Source organism: Rattus norvegicus, chromosome 10 (assembly GCF_036323735.1).
Source record: "Rattus norvegicus strain BN/NHsdMcwi chromosome 10, GRCr8, whole genome shotgun sequence".
In the NCBI taxonomy this organism is placed as follows: domain Eukaryota; kingdom Metazoa; phylum Chordata; class Mammalia; order Rodentia; family Muridae; genus Rattus; species Rattus norvegicus.
In genome coordinates this window covers 86,962,510-86,982,648 of record NC_086028.1, presented here as the reverse complement: position 1 = coordinate 86,982,648, position 20,139 = coordinate 86,962,510, and the positions used below count along the sequence as shown (strand labels likewise).

The 20,139-nt window shown below is 43.1% G+C and overlaps 2 protein-coding genes across 27 annotated transcripts in view; one reads left to right on the top strand and one right to left on the bottom strand.

Moving 5' to 3' along the window:
* The window catches only part of Nbr1 (NBR1, autophagy cargo receptor), a 28,641-nt gene extending 24,016 nt beyond the window's left edge, over nt 1-4,625 (bottom strand). For 4 of the 22 annotated variants that reach the window (XM_006247323.4, XM_063269134.1, XM_063269130.1 and 1 more), the window contains exons 1-3: nt 4,379-4,518; nt 359-469; nt 7-123 (exon numbers count right to left, since the gene is read on the bottom strand). In XM_006247323.4, the coding sequence (XP_006247385.1) occupies nt 7-108 (102 nt within the window). In that variant the 5' untranslated portion in view covers nt 109-123; nt 359-469; nt 4,379-4,518. 22 annotated transcript variants of the gene reach the window in all.
* Nucleotides 4,626-4,636: 11 nt separating this feature from the next.
* The window catches only part of Brca1 (BRCA1, DNA repair associated), a 60,320-nt gene continuing 44,817 nt past the window's right edge, over nt 4,637-20,139 (top strand). For 3 of the 5 annotated variants that reach the window (XM_063269583.1, XM_008768092.4, XM_039086542.2), the window contains exons 1-4: nt 4,637-4,773; nt 4,886-5,192; nt 7,573-7,671; nt 17,318-17,371. In XM_063269583.1, the coding sequence (XP_063125653.1) occupies nt 7,592-7,671; nt 17,318-17,371 (134 nt within the window). In that variant the 5' untranslated portion in view covers nt 4,637-4,773; nt 4,886-5,192; nt 7,573-7,591. Of the gene's footprint in view, nt 4,774-4,885; nt 5,245-7,572; nt 7,672-17,317; nt 17,372-20,139 lie in introns of those variants that run through there. The other 2 variants (XM_039086541.2, NM_012514.2) reach the window with 2 other exon arrangements.

Below are 20,139 nucleotides of genomic sequence, written 5' to 3'. Positions count from 1 at the left end.
ACTTACCATAGCTTCAACATCAGCCCAAGTTGTATTTTCTGGATCCGAAACCAGAAAGCTTTGAGTTTCATTTTTAAAAGTCACATTTAGAGTAACCTGTGGTTCCATGCTGTCGGGCTGGAGCTGAGAGGATGGGTAGATGAAAGGAAGAGGAAGGGATTAAAAACCCAGAGACATCAGCTCTGATCTGTAAGTTAGATTTGGCAGATCATAGCGAATGAGAGAAACAATGTCCCTAGGGTGACATTACTATCTAGCAGTGTGTTTTATTTCAAATCTCAGTTACACAGAATTTTTTTTTCAGAAGTAATGCTCAAACTATTGCCATAAAGATTTGTACTGTTACAGTCACACTTACATAGAACTTGCACGTCAGAGAGAAAAGCTGAGGTGAGCACACACCTGTAGTCCCAGTTACTCAGGAAGTTGCAGCAGGATGGTAGCAGGAGTCCAAGAGTTCTAGGTCAGCCTAGGAAACATTGAGATCCTGGCTTTAGGATTAAAGAGGAGAAGTGTGGGGAGGGGATAAATGTCTGAAAAGAGTTTAAATTCTGTCCACGTCTATAAAAACTCCTTTAACATGTCTTGGGTCTCTGAGATTTTCACTGCCTATGTCAGTGCTTGGATAGTTAAGCATCTCTAGCATAAGCCAGCATGGTGGATTAACATGGACAAGGGCTCTGCCTTGGGGGGGGGGGGCAGGAAGGGAATCTCCAATTTTAGGCAATGAGAACAAAATAGCCTGGGCTATAGAATGAACACTTGTCTCCAGAAAATAAGCAAGCAAGCAAACACCAAAACAAAACAAAACAAAACAAGAACAACAAATCTTCCACAATTACAGGAAAATTTAAAGCTATACAAAAGTGAAGAAAGTAACATAATGGGTTCTTTTGGACCTATCAGCTACAGCTAGCTTCCAAAATAGCCAACTGCGAGCTAATTCTGTTATCCAGAATTCCTTCCTTTCAGGGGTGTGTGTGTGTGTGTGTGTGTGTGTGTGTGTGTGTGTGTGTGTGTGTGTGTGTTGCTGCAAATAGAATACAGATGTTTGGATGCTAGGGAATCGCTCTACCACTGAGCTACAACCTTGCCCCATGACAATTTCTCTCTCGACAAAATATTCATCCTTTCATTCATAAATATGTGTAAAATGAGAAAAAAATATAAAATCCACCATTATCATGCCTAAGAAGCTGTTGATTCCTTAATCAACTACCTACTATTAAAGTCTTTGATTTTTTTTTTAAGAAATATTTATATATAAGTACACTGTAGCTGTCTTCTGAGACACCAGAAGAGGGCATCAGATCCCATTACAGATGGTTGTGAGCCACAATGTTTATATGGTTGCCAGGAATTGAACTCAGGACCTCTGGAAGAGCAGTCAGTGCTCTTAACCACTGAGCCCATCTGTTTGATTTTAATGAAGGACTTTGCTTACTGATGAGCTGTGACTTTAGGGGGAAAGATAGTTTAAGTTGGGTTGGGGATTTAGCTCAGTGGTAGAGCGCTTGCCTAGCAAGCACAAGGCCCTGGGTTCGGTCCCCAGCTCCGAAAAAAAAAAAAAAAAAAAGATAGTTTAAGTTGTTTAAAGCTACAAGTAAACTCATTGACCACCCCCCCCTCCCACCGCAAATGTTACCACCTCTTAAAATATTCAGCACATCTTCACTCTGCATCTAGAAAGGCCAGATTCTGTTCCACATACAAGAGGCAAACAAGATTAAGTCCTAGACTTTTCTAATGTCACAGGAAGGGAGGCCATGGGACGGGAAGACTTGGGTTCCACATGCAGTTCCACCACAAGACTAGTTGTGGAATCTAATAAAATTATGGTCTAGGAGATTGGGATTAAGGTGGAACCAGTCAGTCTAAGTATGTGCAAAGCTGTGGGGTCAATTTCTAGCGCCACAAAGTGAGCAAATTCCTTGAAACAGTGTCCAAAGATGCAAACTATTATCAACAGAAACAATTCTTCAATTCCTCTTTTTTTTTTTTCCCTCGGAGCTGGGGACCGAACCCAGGGCCCTAGCAAGCGCTCTACCATTGAGCCAAATCCCCAACCCCCTCTTTAATTCCTTAAAATAGTTTCTATTTTATTTTTTTACTAATTTTTTTTAAAAGATTTATTTATTTATCATATACAAGTACGCTGTAGCTGTCTTCAGATACACCAGAAGAGGGCATCAGATCCCATTACAGATGGTTGTGAGCTACCATGTGGTTGCTGGGAATTGAACTCATGACCTCTGGAAGAGCAATCGGTGCTCTTAACCGCTAAGCCATCTCTCCAACCCCCTATTTCTTACTAATTTTTGAAGGAGACATAATCTCACTCTGCAGCCCATGCTGGCCTGGAAACTGCTATAGATTTGCCTGCTTCTGCCTCCAGAGTATTGTACTGTGGATACCACTGTCATTTTAAGAATCTTATAGGGCTGGAGAGATGGCTCAGCAGTTAAGGGCACTACCTTCTCCCCCAACGGACCCAGTTCAATTCCCAGCATCCATGTAGCAGCTTACAACTGTCTGTGATTCCAATCCAGGGGATCTAACTCTCTCCTATAGACATACAAACAGGCAAAACACCGATGCTCTAAAAATAAATAAAGTATTAAAACACAAGAATGTTGCATTCTTTTTTTTTTTTTTTCGGAGCTGGGGACCGAACCCAGGGCCTTGCGCTTGCTAGGCAATTGCTCTACCGCTGAGCTAAATTCCCAACCCCAGAACGTTGCATTCTTAATTCTGACTATTTTATATACTCAATTATTCTTTTTTCTCCATTACTTGTCTTTATCTAGAGTTAACTTCACTGCCAAATTAATGCTAATCTCTAATACCAAACCTGTTGACATCCAGCATTCATTTACCTTACATGCAGTTCTTCCTTAGGAGCTTTAAAATTTAGGCAGACTCTCATCAATTCCCCCCAGCATATTGGAGTTTGTTTTTTTATTTTTAAATCAGAAAAACAAAGTGACCCAGTTTGCTAAACGTAAAAGTTCTGAAACACACTTTCCAACCTCAAGAAATACTCTTCCACTCTTTTCTATCTGGAAGGAAACTAATCTTCCCCGTTCTGAAATTACACAAGTGGGAATTAGTTTCCATACTTTGGAGTTCAACCAGCTGCTCTGTCAATGGGAGAAAACAGGAAGTAGGAGGATCTAGTTTAGCTGGCTAGTATACAGGTCTTTATAAAGGGCTTACGTGTGAAAATCCTTTCAGCCACAGCATTAATCTTGCAATTGTGAAAATATCAAAAGTACAGTTAACCATAGCTATACCTGAAGTTTACACTCCAGCAGTCAGATAGCTGGGCCTAAGCCTGCACTTTCCTAAGTGGCATTGTAAACTCATGTCTTATTGACTCACGTTCACGTGGCCAAAGTCAGCGTTTCCTCATGTGATTTTTTTTTTCAACCCCGACAAATAATTTTAATAAAGCCAACCTGGGAATCTGAACTTCATTTTCTTTACCAGAAGTAGGCACAAGCAACCTAAGCTTGAAAATGTGTGATCCTTTCAGATCACCTTTCAGTGGGTGTTTGACATAACGGGAAAAACGACGCCTTTTAAACCCAGAAGGTCCTAGATCAAGATATCTTCCTTCAATAGAGCCTCAAAAATAGGAAAGGGTTAGAATGAGGAAGATGTGTGTCCTTTCTTGTCGCAGACGTAATCCTAGTATTCCAGTAATCGTTTTCCCGTAACTTCATGTCCCCAGGACAGTGTCACCATCATTGAAGCTCTCTTTTTGTTTACGGGGAATCTAGACCTTCTCTTAGCAGAAAACGGCTTTTCTAAGCCATGAACTTGCTCCCTTATGCAATATCCACCCCCCACTATCGATGACAACCTAAGCGACCCCCTCATTTGGTCACCGAAAAGACTGGCTGCCCCTGAACACGGAAAAAGTCAGTCCTCTTTGCAAGATTTTTCCCTTGAACTTCCCCGAGCACCCGAGTCCCTACTTCTAGGTAACAGTAGTGTCTTCCTTACCAGCTTTCCGCCCACGGGGGGCGCTTGCCAGTGGCCAGTGCAAGAATCGTTCGCGGCCAGCTCGGCTGCTATCCCTGCGGGGTGAATCTAACATGGCGGACAGAGACCGGGCCTAGTCCCATGTTTCCCGGAGTTTTCCACAAGATGATTGGCTCTGTCTATTTGCCCCTCAAAATCACCACTCTATCGATTGGTCAATGCTGCGTTGGCAAGGGCGGGACAGAAGCTCTCTGAACCGCACAACAATAACAAACACCCAGGCCGAGGGGCGGAACTAGTACGCAGATGTCAGCTGGTTGGATTTCCCTTTCCCAAGCCGATTGGCCACCCTCTGCTTTTTCCAGGTCACTGACATTGGAGGACTAGTTACCCGAGAATCGCGGGGCTGGACGGGAATTGTAGTCTTCCTGGAACTTGCAGCTCCTTTTAGCCTATTTTTGGTGCGCAAACCACGAACACAAAATGCTGCGATGCATACCAGCCAAGTGACATAACCGCGAGAAGGTCTCTGTTGTATCGACTGGGTTACTGTGGTAATCGTGCCTGCTTCCGGCGTGGGAAGCTCCTTTTCCGTAAGACTACAGTTTCCAAGGGATGCTGTGGAGACGGCCTTTCCTTCCGCAATGCATGCTGGAATTGGTAGTTCTTCCACAATCCTCTATTTACCGAAACTGGAGACTTCCATGGCAGGAATGCTGAGGGAGGGATAAGGCCTCGTCTTGCAACTGCTTTGGGCACTACCTTGCGCTCATATTCCGGCCTCAGGTAGCGATTCCGACCCTTTGTACAGAATTACTGTGACGTAATAGGCAGGGGTAGATGCGAAGGGGCTGCCTAATAGAAAACTGAAAATTCTTTCTCTTCCGTCTCTTTCTAGTGACGACATACAGGAAGACTAGGTAGCCAATCCCGAGCCCAGAAAGAGTTTCAGCGCCCCACGCCTCAACTTGCTCCTCCTCTCCCTTCCGCTGACGTGTCTAGATCTCTTGTTCCGAAAGGCTAGCACTAGGCGCCAAGCGGCCGGTTTCCTTGGCGACGAAGAGCGCGGGAATTTCAGATAGATTGTAATTGCGGCTGCGCGGTGGCCGCTGGTGCAACTCGAAGACCTATCTCCTTCCCGGGGGGGCTTCTCCGGCATTTAGGCCTCGGCGTTTGGAAGTACGGAGGTTTTTCTCGGAAGAAAGGTGAGACAGCCCTGAGGAACAGAGACGGTACCTCGGAATACTCTTAGGAAAGGTGGGAAGCTGCAGGTGGAGACGGGTGTTTACTGATTAGGAAAACGCCTGGAGCGGAACCAAAGTTCCAAGACTTGAAACAGGACTCCTGGGAAGGGTGCAGTTTGTGCATTCCCAGGGGCAACTGTGAGGAAGACGGCAATGGATGTGTGAGGGAGTCCTGGCTGTACCTTGAAGGCAGTATAAGGATGCGGGCTAGAGGATGAGGGGAAAGGCGGGCCGAAAGTGTGGCAGGGAAGAGGAAAAGACGGAGTTTGTGGAGGGAAACTGCTGAAGAACTAGACCCATGTACATTTCGCAGAAGGCGCTAGAAGTTCATAAGGGAATGGCAATATTAATGAATGCTGTTGGCAGAGAAGTGTTTAAAGAGTCTTGAGGTTAAGTGCCTTAACAGGGAAACATCTAGAAGAGGTAGGGTGGAGAAGCTTCAGCAGTTTTTAGTGTTCGTTTTGTTGACTTTTTAAAAACATGCGAGCTTTTTTGTTTGTTTGGTTAGGGTTTTTGTTGGTGGTGGTGGTTTGGTTTTGCCTTTTGTGTAGCCTTGGCTGTCCTGAAATTCACTCTGTAGACCAGGCTGCCCTCAAACTCACAGAGATCAGCCTGCCTCTGCCTCCTACATGCTGGGTAGTTGATTAGGTTTGAGACAGAGTCTAGTCTCATTTTTGTACCTGGCTTGGAACTGTGTATATAGAGCAGGCTAGTCTCGAACTCATCCACCTGCCCCTGTCTGTGGGGAGGAGGGGTTAAAGGTATCCACCCACTACCATGCTCTGCTTGTTTTGGAGTTTTGGAGGCAAGGTCTTCTGTAATCAGATTGGCCTTGAACTCCTTTTGCTCTAGGTGACCTTGAACTCTTCATCCTCCTGCCTGTACTTCCTGACTGGTGAAAGTACAGGTTTAAACCATCGTACCCGATCGATTTGAACTATCCCAGAAAGACTTTTGAACTTCTGTGTTCAAGCCATCTTCCTCCTTCAACTTCTCCAGTCCCTGAGATTCTAGGCATGACACCCACCAATGCACCTTGCTTGATCCTGGTTTTTAAGCAAGAAAAGAAAAAAAAAAGCCCAAACGCTGGAGAAGGTTCAGATATTACTGATTCTGTCCAGTGCCTCCGGCTGGAGAGATAGCTCAGCCGATCAAGGCTAGGCTCACAACCATCCCTCTGCTATAGTTTTTCTTGGAGAAAGGGATTGACCAAAGGAAGGTTTTAGAGGTTACATATCAAAGAGTAGAGAATTGAGATTGCTGCTACAAAGAGAGCAACTGCTAAAAGTTTTATTTGTTTATTTATTGGATTTTTTGTTTGTTTTGTTTGTTTTTTGTTTTTTAAGACAGGTGTTGTCTATATAGCCCTGGCTGTCCTGAAATTCACTCTGTAGACCAGGCTGGCCTGAAACTCAGACATCGGCCTGCTTTCACCTTCCCAATGTTAGGATTAAATATATGTGCCACGGACGCCTGGGGAACTTTTTTTTTTTTAAGATTTTTTTTTATTATGTTTAATTATGTATATGTGTATGCAGAGGTTCTGACCTTGATCTAGAGTTCCAGATTATCTGACATGGGTGCTGGGAACAGACACATATTTTAAACCACTGAACCCTCTCTTCAGACCCTGGGTTTTCTCTTTGTTTTTGATATTGTTTTTAAAATATTTTTTTTTTTTGGTTCTTTTTTTCGGAGCTGGGGACCGAACCCAGGGCCTTGCGCTTCCTAGGTAAGCGCTCTACCACTGAGCTAAATCCCCAGCCCCTTTAAAATATTTTTTAACAGTTCCATTTATTTTATATATGTGAGTACACCATCACTGTCTTCAGACACACCAGAAGAGGGCATCGGATCCTATTATAGATAGTTGTGAGCCACCATGTGGTTGCTGGGAATTGAACCTCTGGATGAACAGTCAGTGCTGTTAACCGCTGTTTTTTAATGAAGATTTTTCATCAGTCAGCTCTCTGGTTGGTATAATTCTAAAGCACTCAAATTTAAATTTTTCTTATTTAGAAATGACAAACCAGGTGCAGTAGCTCGCACCTGTACTCAGAAGGCTGAGGCAGGGTGATTGCTACAAGTTGGAGGGTAATCTGGGCTTCATAGTTCTTTCCAGACGTGTGTGGGTTGCAGAGTGAGAACTCCTCCAAAAAGCGTGGATAGGGGTGACTTACCTTCAGCAATTCCAGCACTAGGCATGAGTACATGCAGGTACAAAGCCTGGTTATATGACATCTTGCCTCAGAAAGAAAAAGAAAGTTGGCAGGTAAGATAGTGTGTTTAAAAGCCTTTTAATGCAGTTTAATTACGTGTGTTTTTTAATTTGTGTTTAAAGTTCACTGGAAGTGGAAGAAATGGATTTATCTGCTGTTCGAATTCAAGAAGTACAAAATGTCCTTCATGCTATGCAGAAAATCTTGGAGTGTCCAATCTGGTAAGTCAATGGAAGAGTTTACTAATCTGAGAATTTTTTATGTGACTACTTTTCCTGCAAATGAGTAGAAGTGGCTTTACATAATAGAGAAAAACAATCTTTTTTTTTTTTCCGGAGCTGGGGACCGGAGCTGGGGACCGAACCCAGGGCCTTGTGCTTCCTAGGCAAGCGCTCTACCACTGAGCTAAATCCCCAACCCCGAGAAAAACAATCTATTAATATTAAAATGACTTTGTGTCTTTCATCACTAAAGAGTTTTAAGAATTCAGAAAAGTAGTCTTCACTCTGCCATCCCTCCCCCTTTCCCTGCCAAAGACTGTCTTGATCTGTTCTTCCTCGTGGCAGGATTCCGGCTTTTTCTCCAGCTGTAGGACCAGCCTGATCTCTTAGAATTCCTCTAATAAAAAGCGTCAAAATAACATAATGAGTGGTTGGGGTCTGCAGGAGAGAGCATCTGTCTCGGGGTGAGACTTGGGCTGAAACTGGTCTTGTAAATTTAAATGAGAACACCACCAGTCCTCAGAGCTTTTAGCAACTCTGGTGTGGAATGAGCTCTTAAATTCCCTTTTCTATGAAGTAAAGAGAAGACCCATCTTTTGGTCTATTCAGGCACTTCCACATTCCTGCTTTTGGGTGGGGGTAGTTACACTGTACAGACCAAATCAGCCTCAACCTTATTAATTTATCCTCCTGCCTTAGCCTGTTGTGTACTAGGGTTCTAGGCATACACTAGCACACCTGGCTAAAAGAGTGAGTTTTGACCAGTGTTTATCTGTGTAACTCTTACTTCCAAGATAGGAAGTGTTTCCATTACCCCAGAAAGTTCTCTTGTGTACGCAGGAAGTTCTTCATTTTCAGGCCTTCTAGGGCCTTTGGAAATTAGTATTTACTGTATGAGTTTGTGGTTTTTACAATTTTTATGGGGGCTGGAGAGATGGCTCAGTGGTTAAGGGTACTGACTGCCCTTCCAGAGGTCCTGAGTTCAATTCCCAGCAACCACACGGTGGCTCGCAACCGTCTGTAATGGGATCTGATGTCCTCTTCTGGTGTGTCTGAAGACAGCGACAGTGCGCTCATATTAGAATTTTATGCACCAGGACTTAGAACATAGATCAATAGAGTGGCTTAGCTAGCACACAGGAAGCCCTAGGTTCAGTTTCCAACACTGTATAAATTGGGCCTAGCGGCAGACATCTGTAATCCCACCAGAAGGTAGAGACAGGAGGAGTAGGAATCAAGGTCATCTTTGACTGTGAGGCTAGCCTGGGATACATATGACCGTTTCTTTTTGCTTGGATGTAGAGAAACATGATGAATAGCTTTAGACTCCAAGTTCAGTTTTCAGTACCACAAAATAAAGAAATGATGAAGAAATGAATACTCTGAGAAAAGAGTCCCTGGCCTAAGGAATGTTAAAAATCCTAAGCAAGGGCTGGAGAGATGGCTCAGCGGTTAAGAGCACTGACTGTGCTTCCAGAGGTCCTGAGTTCAATTCCCAGCACCCACATGGTGGCTCACAACTGTGTAATTTCAAGACCTGACATTCTCACACAGACATACATGCAGGCAAAAGACCAGTACACATCAAATAAAGTAAATAAATTATTAAAAAGAAAGAAATTGGAAGGGTTGCGTCTCTTCTCCTTTGGTGCTGTGGTTATTTAGACCCGTAGCCAGGCTTTTAAGCTGTGCTTAAGATTTGCAGCCTAATCTCTGCTTCTGCCTGTGAGCCAGCATGCTCTCTCTGACTATAACCTTTTGATGGATATAATTACCTGCCTTGAAAAATCTTGGTTCTTGGGGCTTGATTTATGCGGCTCAGCATTAAAGAGTGCTTGCTTCCTGCTCCTTTGAGGAAGAACAGTTCGGTTCCTGGCATTCTAATTGATAGTTCACAATCATTTGTAATTCTGGACCCGGGGATCCAATGACCTCTGCAGGTACCTGCATGTATGTGTGTGCATACACACAGAGAGGCATAAAACGAAAAACGTTATATTTCATAAAAATAAAGAAAAATCTTAATTTATATACCACTCCTTTTTTAAAAATTTATTTATAGTCTGTTTTTCGAGACAAGGTTTCTCTATATAGTCCTGGCCATCCTGGAACTAACTCTGTAGCCAGACTGGCATCAATTCAGAGATCCTCCTGCCTCTGTCTCCTGAGTGCTGGGATTAAAAGTGTGCGTGTGCGTGTGTGTGTGTGCGTGTGCGTGTGTGCGTGTGTGTGTGTCACTTTCTCACTAAGACATCTCTGAATTGCTCTGTGTAAACTTAACAGCCTCCACATACTGCATATGTGTCCTTCCCTGCCTTTTCTTTTTTTCTTTTTTTTTCCCCTCTCCTCTGCCTTTTCTTTTCCTGCATAAATTTTGATTTTTTTTTTTTTAAGATTTATTCATTTATTATATATGAGTACACTGTAGCTGTCTTCAGATATACCAGAAGAGGGCATCGGATCTCTTTACAGATGGTTGTGAGCCACCATGTGGTTGCTGGGAATTGAACTCAGAACCTCTGGAAGAGCAGTCGGGTGCTCTTAACCGCTGAGCCATCTCTCCAGCCCCCAGCCTTGTTTTTTAAACCAACTACTTCTATTACTACTGCTTCTGCTGCTGCTTCTGCTGCTGCTTCTGCTGCTGCTGCTGCTGCTGCTGCTGCTGCTGCTTCTTCTTCTTCTTCTTCTTCTTCTTCTTCTTCTTCTTCTTCTTCTTCTTCTTCTTCTTCTTCTTCTTCTTCTTCTTTTTTCTCCTCTTCCTCCTTCTCCTCTTCCTCTTCTTCCTTCTTCCTTCTTTCTCCTCTTCTTCCTCTTCATCTTCCTCCTATCTGTCCTCCCCCATTTCTCCCCTTTTGATTTTTCAAGATAGTTTCTTTGTATATCCCTGGCTGTCCTAAAACTCCCTCTATAGATAAGCTAGCTTCAACTCACAGAGATCCACCTCCCTCTCCACTTCTGGGATTAAAGACAAGTGCCCACACTATTGCTTGGCTATACCAACTTTTTAGATACATGGATCCTTTAATTTTTTTATGTTACTCTTTACTATGACATACATACTATGTAATTTACTCAACTTCTTTCCTTCCCCAGAGAATTTAAACTGCTTGGGGACAGTTTATATTATCTTTATTAGTTAGCATCTAGGATATAGTAGACATTCAATAAACTAAGTTGTTTTGTTTTGTTTTGTTTTTCCATTTTTTCAAGATAGTCTTACTGTATAGCTCTGACTGACCTAGAACTCATCAGGTAGACCAAGCTGGCCTTGAATTCACAGGTATCCTCCTGTCTCTAAATCCAAAGTGCTAGGATTAATGACATATACTGTCATACCCTACTTAAATTTGAAATTACTTCTTAATACTTATTTATTTTAGTGCTGGGGTTGAGTTGGGATCTCCTGATTGTTGTGTATATGCTCCATCTCTGAACTGTACCCAGCCTAACTTTTTTGTGCTTTGTTTTATTGTTGTTGTTGTTTTGCTTTGTTTTTGTTTTTTCTGTACAGAGTCTCAGTATGTAGCCCCAGCTGTCCTGAAACTCACTATGTAGACCACACTTACCTCAAACTCATTGAGATCCCTCTGCTTCTACTGGGAGTAAAGACATGTGCCACTGTTCTCAGCTTTTTAATAGTCTTTAAATATTAGAGCACAATATTTAGAAATAGAGGGCTGGAGAGACAGATGCTTGGTGGGAAAACTTTTGCCACGAGAGCATAGATGCTGGAGTTTGCATCCCCAGCAACCACTTAAATGCTAGGTGGGTTGGCAGCATACCTAGAATCCCAGTGCGTGGGAACCAGCTGGCTAGCTAGACTAGCTAGCTACAACAGTGAGCTCTAGGTTCAAGTGAAAGGCCCCTCTCAGTGCATAAGGTGGAAAGCAAGGGAAACATCAGTCTAGAGCCTCCACATGTATTCATTCATGCCACCATGTCAAAAAATTCCTTTTTGGGAGTTGGGGATTTAGCTCAGTGGTAGAGCACTTGCCTAGCAAGCACAAGGCCCTGGGTTCAGTCCTCAGCTCCAGAAAAAAAAAAATTCCTTTTTAATTAATCAGTTGGGGGTTTATTTTTTTGGGAGGGGTGTTTTTTGTTTGTTTTGGTTTGGGGTTTTTTTTTTTTGGTGGGGGTTCCCATTTAGTTTTGATGGATAGATTCAAGTAAATTTGACTCTGTGCTTCTTGGGGTTGTTATTTATGTTTGGCATCAAGTTAATAAGGTTTAGGAAGATGCGTGTGCTTTCAGAGACAAGATTTCAAAAGTGCTAGCCTCTACCCTCAGCATTGCACCTAAACAAAAACAAGTCCTAATGAGATTTACATCCAAGTCTATGAAATATCAGGGCCACAGAGGCAGAAATAACACTGCAAGAGAAAGATGGGCTGTGAAAAGCCTAAGCTTACTAAAAATAATTATAAACAGTGATCAGAAAGTCTTCAATAGGGCTGGAGAGGTGGCTCAGTGGTTAAGAGCACTGACTGCTCTTCTAGAGGTCCCTGAGTTCAAATCCCAGCAACCACATGGTGGCTCACAACCATCTGTAATGAGATCTGATGCCCTCTTCTGGTGTGTCTGAAGACAGCAACAGTGTACTCAAGTACATAAAAAATAAATAAGTTAAAAAAAAAAGTCTCGGGGCTGGGGATTTAGCTCAGTGGTAGAGCGCTTACCTAGGAAGCGCAAGGCCCTGGGTTTGGTCCCCAGCTCCGAAAAAAAAAGAACCAAAAAAAAAAAAAGTCTCCAATAATGTGGCCTTTGGGTCCATTTATTTTACATTCCCGGGGGACTCAATCATAAAAATGTAATGTGCTTTCTCATTCTGGCAAATTAAACCATCAGTTAAAAATTCAGACATATGCAAACTAAAGTTGCAAGAAAGAAAGGTTACTGCTAAATTTTCAGTTGCTCGGCGTTCTTGGCTTCTTATTGCACTTTCTTGTTCTCCTTGAGACACGGTCTCAAAGTCGTCCTATCTCAGCCTTGAAATGCTAGAATTATAGGTGTGCGTCTGCAAGTTTTAGGCTAGCTTTTTGTTTTGATATGGAGTCTCACCTTGTAAACCAGGCTAGCCTTCATTTCTCAGATGCCCACTCCTCTGCCTCCCAGTGTTGGGATTAAAGGTGTATGTCACCATGCCAGGCTTGCTTTTAATAATTTCAAAACTAGTCTTTTTGAAGCTTAAGGTCATTTTATAGAATGTTCTAGAGTGGGACTAAACCTAACCTATTTTTTTCTTTCCTTGGGATTCAACCGAGGGCTTTTTCATGATAGGCTGCGTTACACCTATAGTCCCAACCTACCTGGACGATTTTTAGTTATGTGAACCCTCCTCTTCAGTATGTTAATAGGAAGTGAATCCTATAGGCACACTGTACTGCTGAGTTACACTCGTAGCCCGTATATTAGTTCCTAATGATAACTGATTATGACTAAACACTGTTACTTGGAACTTTTAGTTCCAACTATTGGGAGACAGATGCAAGGGGATTTCTGAGTTGGAGGTTAGCCTGGTTTACATAGCAAATTCCTGGACAGCCAGGGCTACATAGAGACCCTGTCTAAAAACCGATGGATGGATGGATGGATGGATGGATGGATGGATGGATGGATGGATGGATGGATGCCTAAAAAAAATAAAACAAAAGTTGTTCTTTGGGTTGGCTGCAGGATAAGGTACTCAGTCCTTGGGTGTCCTGCCTGAGATTCCTTTTGTCCCTAAATTATTTAGGAGTAGCCCCTTTGTTCTTTTTCTCAAGGTAGGGTCTTGTGATGTCCAGACTGGTCTCCAAGTCCTGAGTTCATGTGGTCTTCCCATCTCAGCCTCCCAAGATTCTGGAACCACAAATGTGCACTGCTATACCTGGCTCTGTTGGCACGTCCTTGTGCTGGTCTGTGCGCGTGCTCTTGTGCGCGCTCTTGTGTGTGTCTGGGTCGGGGAGGTTGTTTTTGTTTTGTTTTTTGCTTGTTTGTTTTTCCAGGACAGGATTTCTCTTTGTGTATCCCTGGCTGTCCTGGAACTCACTCTCTAGACCAGATTGGCCTTGAACTCGGATCTACCTGCTTCTGCCTCTGAAGTGCTGGTGTGCTGGGGTTAAAAGCATGGGTCACCACTGGCTGGCAGGCTCCTTTTATCTTTTTAAATGTGACTATGTAACATTTCTAAGTGCTGAAATGGGTACCTAGTAGTTCCATTTAAAAAAAAAAAAACTAGCTGCTGCTCCCAGTGATTCATACTGTTAAAACTCAAAGCACAGATACTCAGTAGGCTGGAAATACTGTGTGGCATGAAAAGTGTTTAAAACATTTGAATTTTGTAGTAAACATTTACTCTTATCAGAAGCTAGAAGAGAAACATTTCATTTTTTTCCCATTTTCGTTCCTATTCATCTCCAAGCTCTTCCTACAACAGTCACTACCTTTTTACATATGGGAGTTTTCATCTGTTCAGAGTTGGTGTTTACAGTGTGTTTATATAGCTTGGATCGTAATTACCATACTGAAATATAATTATTTCAGAATTGAGTCAGTGGTGAGAATGAAAGCCATCTGGTATCATGACTCAATCCAATTTCTCTTTTACTAAGAACTTCCTTTGGTGTCTAGCCTGTCAGAAGCAGTGATGTAGTGACAGATCAGTCTCCTGTGGACGTTGTGTTCTCACAGTGACCCCAGAAGACTGCCAAGGTGGAAGCAAGGCTCAGGTAAAAAGCTTGGCCTGAAGTTGTTCTGCTCATGCAGACAGAGCTAAGTAGGAGGAGCCAGCCTTCAGGCTTAGTCGGGTGTGTTCATTGTGTCTGTGTTGTCAGGACCCCCATGACCACAAGGCCTACATTACCAAGCCCCTTTGGGTGCTCTTCCCTCCCAGCCTTTCCTGTGATCCTGTTCTACATGTAACAGAAGGACAGTGTTGCTCTCACACTAGCAAGTCATCTCTTTAGTGTCTTACATGGCCATTACCACTAGAACTCGGTGTCTGTGCCTCACACAGAATAAAGCTGCAGACAATAGACAGTTTCCGGACCGGCTGGGCTCCCAGATACCTCTGACCTTCTGCAGGCCTCCATTGTGCCTTCTCAGCAGAGTGACTGGCATACACTAACACAAGGCACAGTCCTACTCAGCTTCACTTCTCTGCTCCGTCTCCAGTGATTGCAGTTTGTCCTTATGACTCAGCTGTCCTCTGCCGTCACTTCCTCGTTTGTGCATTTTATTGCTGCTCTATATAGACCTGCTCATATGCACTGCGCTGTGTCCTTTTGTCCTGTTTAGTTTTTCTTTTTAGCACATTTCTTCCTTCCAGATGATAGGTTCGTACAGTTCACTTTCCTGTTTTATTTGTGCAAATGCTTGAACTTGTCATACTCAGTTTTAAAGTCCTTCCCAATCCCTGCCAAAACCACAGTGTGAGGTGGGCTGTTAAGATGGCTCAGCAGTAAAAGCACTTATCGCAGCCTGACAGCCTGAGTTTGATCCTTAGGATCCACAGACTGTTCTCTGACCTTCACATGTGCATGACAGCAAGAGCACACACTCACAAATAGTCTGATACACACGCAGTACATGAGTGCGTTTTTTTAAGTACTGTGAGGCAATCAAAAATATATAATTAGGCTTCATATTACCATGGCTAGGGTGCATACATTCCAAGATCCCTAAAGGGTGTCTGAAACCTCAAAGAGTACTGAACCCTGCATACACTACAGTGTTTTCCCCCTTGCTCTCTCTCAGTGCATACATACCTTTGATGAACTTTTATCCTTTCATTTAAAGGAGCATTTTCTGCCCTAGCTGTGGTATATCTAAATCACCAGCTTGGTATGGTGGCATATGCCTAGATTCCCAGGATTTCAGAACTGAGTTATGAGGGACCATGAGTTCTCAGCTAGCCTGAGCTATATAGTGAGACAGTGTTCGTGGGTGGAGGGGGGTAACTGGCATCATCACTTGTTGGCTTTGGGGCCATATCAAGTAAATTTAATGTTACTTGAACACAAGCACTTTGATAGCCTAATGTCTGATTTCATGGCAAACTTCTACTGACCTGTCAGCAGTTGAGTACAGCTTGGATACACGGCACTGGAGCAGAGCTAGGCTAGGTTAGGAACCAGCAAAGGTGGTTAACACTGCACAAGGGGGTGATGATTCAGATTCTGGGAGGATGGACTGATACTGACTAAAAATGGTCTACAGTTGAAAACTCATAGATGGGCCGGCCAGTGGGATGGGCAAGGCACCTGGGCACAAGCCTGGTGGTCTTAGTTGGTAGCACTCATAAAGGTGCTAAGAGGACTGACTCCTTGGTTGCTCTAAACACATGTACTCACATAATTAAAATTCAGGCAAGTAGAAACTTACAATGGGCTGGAGAGATGGCTTAGTGGTTAAAAGCATTTACTGGCTGCTCTTTCAGAGGACACAGGTTCAGTCTCTAGTGCCTTCATCAGGTGGTTTACAACAGCCTGTAACTCTGGTCCCGGGGAATCTGACACCCTCCTCTGGATCCAAGGACACTGCATGAGTGTGGTGTTCATATATGCCCTCAGGCACACATACACACAAAAATCAGTTTGTTTTTTCAAGTTTATAACTGAGGGAAAGCTTACTTTAAAGCAAACCTTTCTGTCATTTTTTTAGGGTTTTATTTGTGTGTCTGTCTGTTTGTCCGTCCATATCAAGGTATGTCTAGAGCTACTGACAATTGTGAGCTACATGATGTGGGTCCTAGGAACTGGTCTGCTCCCCTGGAGGACCAGCAAGTGCTCTTCACTGCTGAGCCATCTCCCATCTTTTCAGCCACTGGTTAGATGGGGGTCGGGGGTGAGGGGGCGAGGCTGGCCATTAGCTTGCTGTATGGTCCAGGATGATCCAAATTTATTCTCCTGCTTCTATTTCTCAAGTTCTGGTGGACTACACTACCACACTAAGGACAATTTTTATGTGTTTGTGGAGTTTAGTTAAGATTCAGAGTATGCATTCAGAATGCTGGTTAACAGTGAAAATAACCAATGGGAAAGAAATACCAGAAAAACCCAGGGCCTTGAACTTGGTTGGGAGGTGCTCCGCTGTTGAGCTTCATTCCCAGCTTAGCTAATCTTCGACGTAATCCAGAGTGTTGAGGAGACCCATATTCCTGTCATGGTGTCTAAATGCTTGGTGAAAGGATCTTTTGTTTTGTTTTTGTTTTTGTTTTTTTGAGACACGGTCACAGTGTGGAGCCCTGACTGGTCTTGAATTCTCAGGATCAACCTGCTTCCTTCTGCCTCTCGGGGGCTGGGGGCACCAGCACACCCAGCAGGATCAAACTTTCTCCTCTGTTCTTTGTTCCTAGCATGGCAGACCTTTAGTACTGAATTATCGTAAAATAGTGGTTCTCAACTTTCCTAATGCTTTGACCTTTAATACAGTTCCTCATGTTGTGATGACCCCCAACCATAAAATGATTTTTGTGGCTACTTTAAATATCTGTTTTATCTGTGTTTTCTGATGATCTAAGGCTATTCAACCCTCAAAGGGGTCTCGACCCATAGGTTGTGACCCACTGTCCTAAATCAATATTCAGGCTCAGTTTCAGCAACTTAAGTGTATCTCTAACCAAAATGACACACTTACTCTTTCTTTCCCTGTCTCCATATTCTTCTAGTTTGGAACTGATCAAAGAACCGGTTTCCACAAAGTGCGACCACATATTTTGCAAGTAAGTGAATGATTTTGTACATACATTATTAGCTTCTGCATGTGTTCATTGAACAGCATTTGTTTCTTCAGTTAAATGACAAGAAAACCTGTCATTCTTCCTCAGGGAGCACTTAGGAATTTCTCATGTATATTGGCTGTAGCCATTGTTCTTGGTAAAGTTTTAACATTGCCTGTCTGTGTAAGAAATCACATGGTCATGTTGTACAGCGGTTCTGTTTGCTTTGGTGTCCAAGGGTGAGTATAGAAAGCAGTTGTGAAATGAGCAAATTGTGTTTCAGCCATCACCCCTTGTTCATTCCTGCCTGTCCTTCCGCTCTTCCCCTTTAGAAGGTGCAGTGTTTGCGGGCTTTTGGTGCTGATTTTTCAATTCATTAATACCAATAATTCCAGTCACATGTAGTCCTCCATACCTAGAGGTTATGTATTAGCTGACTGAATCACCCATGGGTTGAAAATATCCTGGAAACCATAAAATAATTATGTCTACATTGAGCATACACAAACCTTTTCTCCTTTTCATTGTTTGCTAAACTATATAAAGACATAGCCATGTGTTATTTAATTTACAAAAAAAATCTATTTATATGTGTGTCTATGCTTGTGTGAATGTATGCACGTATGGTTGGGTCTCCAGGAGCTGGAGTTACAGATAGCTGTGAGCTGCCCAATGTGGGTGCGGGGAAACAAGCTCAGGTCCTCCGCAGGCAGCACGTCCTCGTAACCACGGGACCATCTCTCCAGCTCTGGATCCTTTATACTTCATTATATTACCTATTCTAAATCAACTATAGACCTTTTTATGTACAGAACTTGAGCATCCAAAGAGTTTGGTGTCTGCGACCTGTCTCCCCCATTCTGAGGGAAGACTGTTAATAATCTTGCTCTTTTTTGTTGTTTAAACAGTTTCCGATATTATAGATCTAGCAGTTAGAAATTCAAGATGAATCCTAGGGCCAAACTGCAGCTGTTTCAGAGCTGCTTCTCTCCGGAGCCAGTTTCCAGACTACTCCTCATTCTTTGGCTCCTGCTGTGTAGAGCTACACTTTTGTGGTCACCTGTGATTGGTCCTTTTGTCGTGTGTGTGTGTGTGTGTGTGTGTGTGTGTGTGTGTGTGTGTGTCTGTCTGTCTGTCTGTCTGTCTGTCTGTCTCGTGTGTCGTGTCAGGGTCCTTTTCTAAAGGAAACTGTCTTCCCTGATGTTCTTTGTTGTATTTTCCTTTTGTTGTTGTTGTTTTATTTTATTTATTTATTTATTTTTGAGTCATTTCAACTGTGTATCCCTGGGTAGCCTTGAGCTTGATATATAGACCAGACTGACTGAACTTCCTGTGATCTTCCTGCTTCCTAAATACTGGTGGTGCGGGTGTGGACCACAGCATCTAGCCTTTGAAATGAAAGTGTGTCATGATAGCGTACACCTTGACTTAGTTACTGTTGCTGTGAAAAAACACCCTAACCGAGAGGATTATAGAAGGAAGCATTTAACTGGGACTTAAAGTTCCAGATAGGGAGGAGTCCGTCACCTCACCATGTCCAGGAGCATTGCTGGGATCATGGCAGGCATGTTGCTGGAACATTGGAGCTCACATCCTGACTCAGCAAGCAAGAATAATAATGGAAATAGTAATTTTTGTTATTATTTAAGCTTGTTGTCTGGCCTTGTGGCTTCTACTTGTCAAACTATATTGTGTAGAAACATTTCTTTTTTCAATTCTATTTTTATTTGTCATGTGCACTCATGTGGGTCGGTTAAGAGTATGTGTATTAGTGTAGATGCCCAAGGAGACCAGAAGAAGGTGTTGGATCCCCTGGAGTAGGAGTTCCAAGAAGTTTTGCGCTATCTGTAGGTGCTGAGAACTGAACTTGAGTCCTCTATAAAAGCAGTCGAAGCCCTTAACTGCTGAGCCATATCTCTAACCCCCTTATGGCATTATGGAGGCATGATGGGAACTAAGGTAGAACTGACTGGAAGATACAGTTCCCTCGGCCATGCTTTTAGGGTTCTATCTTGTTCACAGTTCTTTATCTCCCCACTGTGCTCCTCCCCTTCCCTCTGTCTGTGTTGTCCCCTCTGCTATTCTACATGTCCTGATATTTCTGCCTTGCTTTTTTGCCCAAAGCAGTGGAGCTAGCCAGCTATGAACTGAAATTGTAAGCGAAAACATTTACTCCAAAGAGTGTGATTTACATTCCCCAAGCACCTGTGTTGTTCCATATTTACTATACCTTAGTTCAGACTGACACATCGCAAGTGTTCAGCAGCCACATTTGTCTAGTAGCTGTTTTACTGGATAGTGCCATTCTTAAAGCTTACCCAAGGAGTTTTATGGGTCAGTAACAACAGCATCCCGTAAGAGCTTGCTATTCTCTTAGCCCTAGCCTAAATCTACTGAATAAAGCATTTAAAAATAAGGAATTTAGGGCTTGGGGATTTAGCTCAGTGGTAGAGCGCTTGGCGCAAGGCCCTGGGTTCGGTCCCCATCTTCAAACCCCCCCCCCCCCCCAAATAAGGAATTTAAAAAGAGGGAAATATATATTAAAAGACTTGGCCATACTCTGCATTTGTCTCCTGGCTCACTGTTACCAATGACTTTTCAATTCCTTTAATCTTTCTTGGCTTTCATTAGTGTCAGTAACTGCTTTTTATTTCCTACCCTATTATGTCTGTTAAAACAGCAAGGATTTTCCTTTGCTTTAGCCCTTATTATAACTGGAGTGCTACCAGATATGTAATGAATATTAGTTGTGTTCCTAAGACACCGTTAAT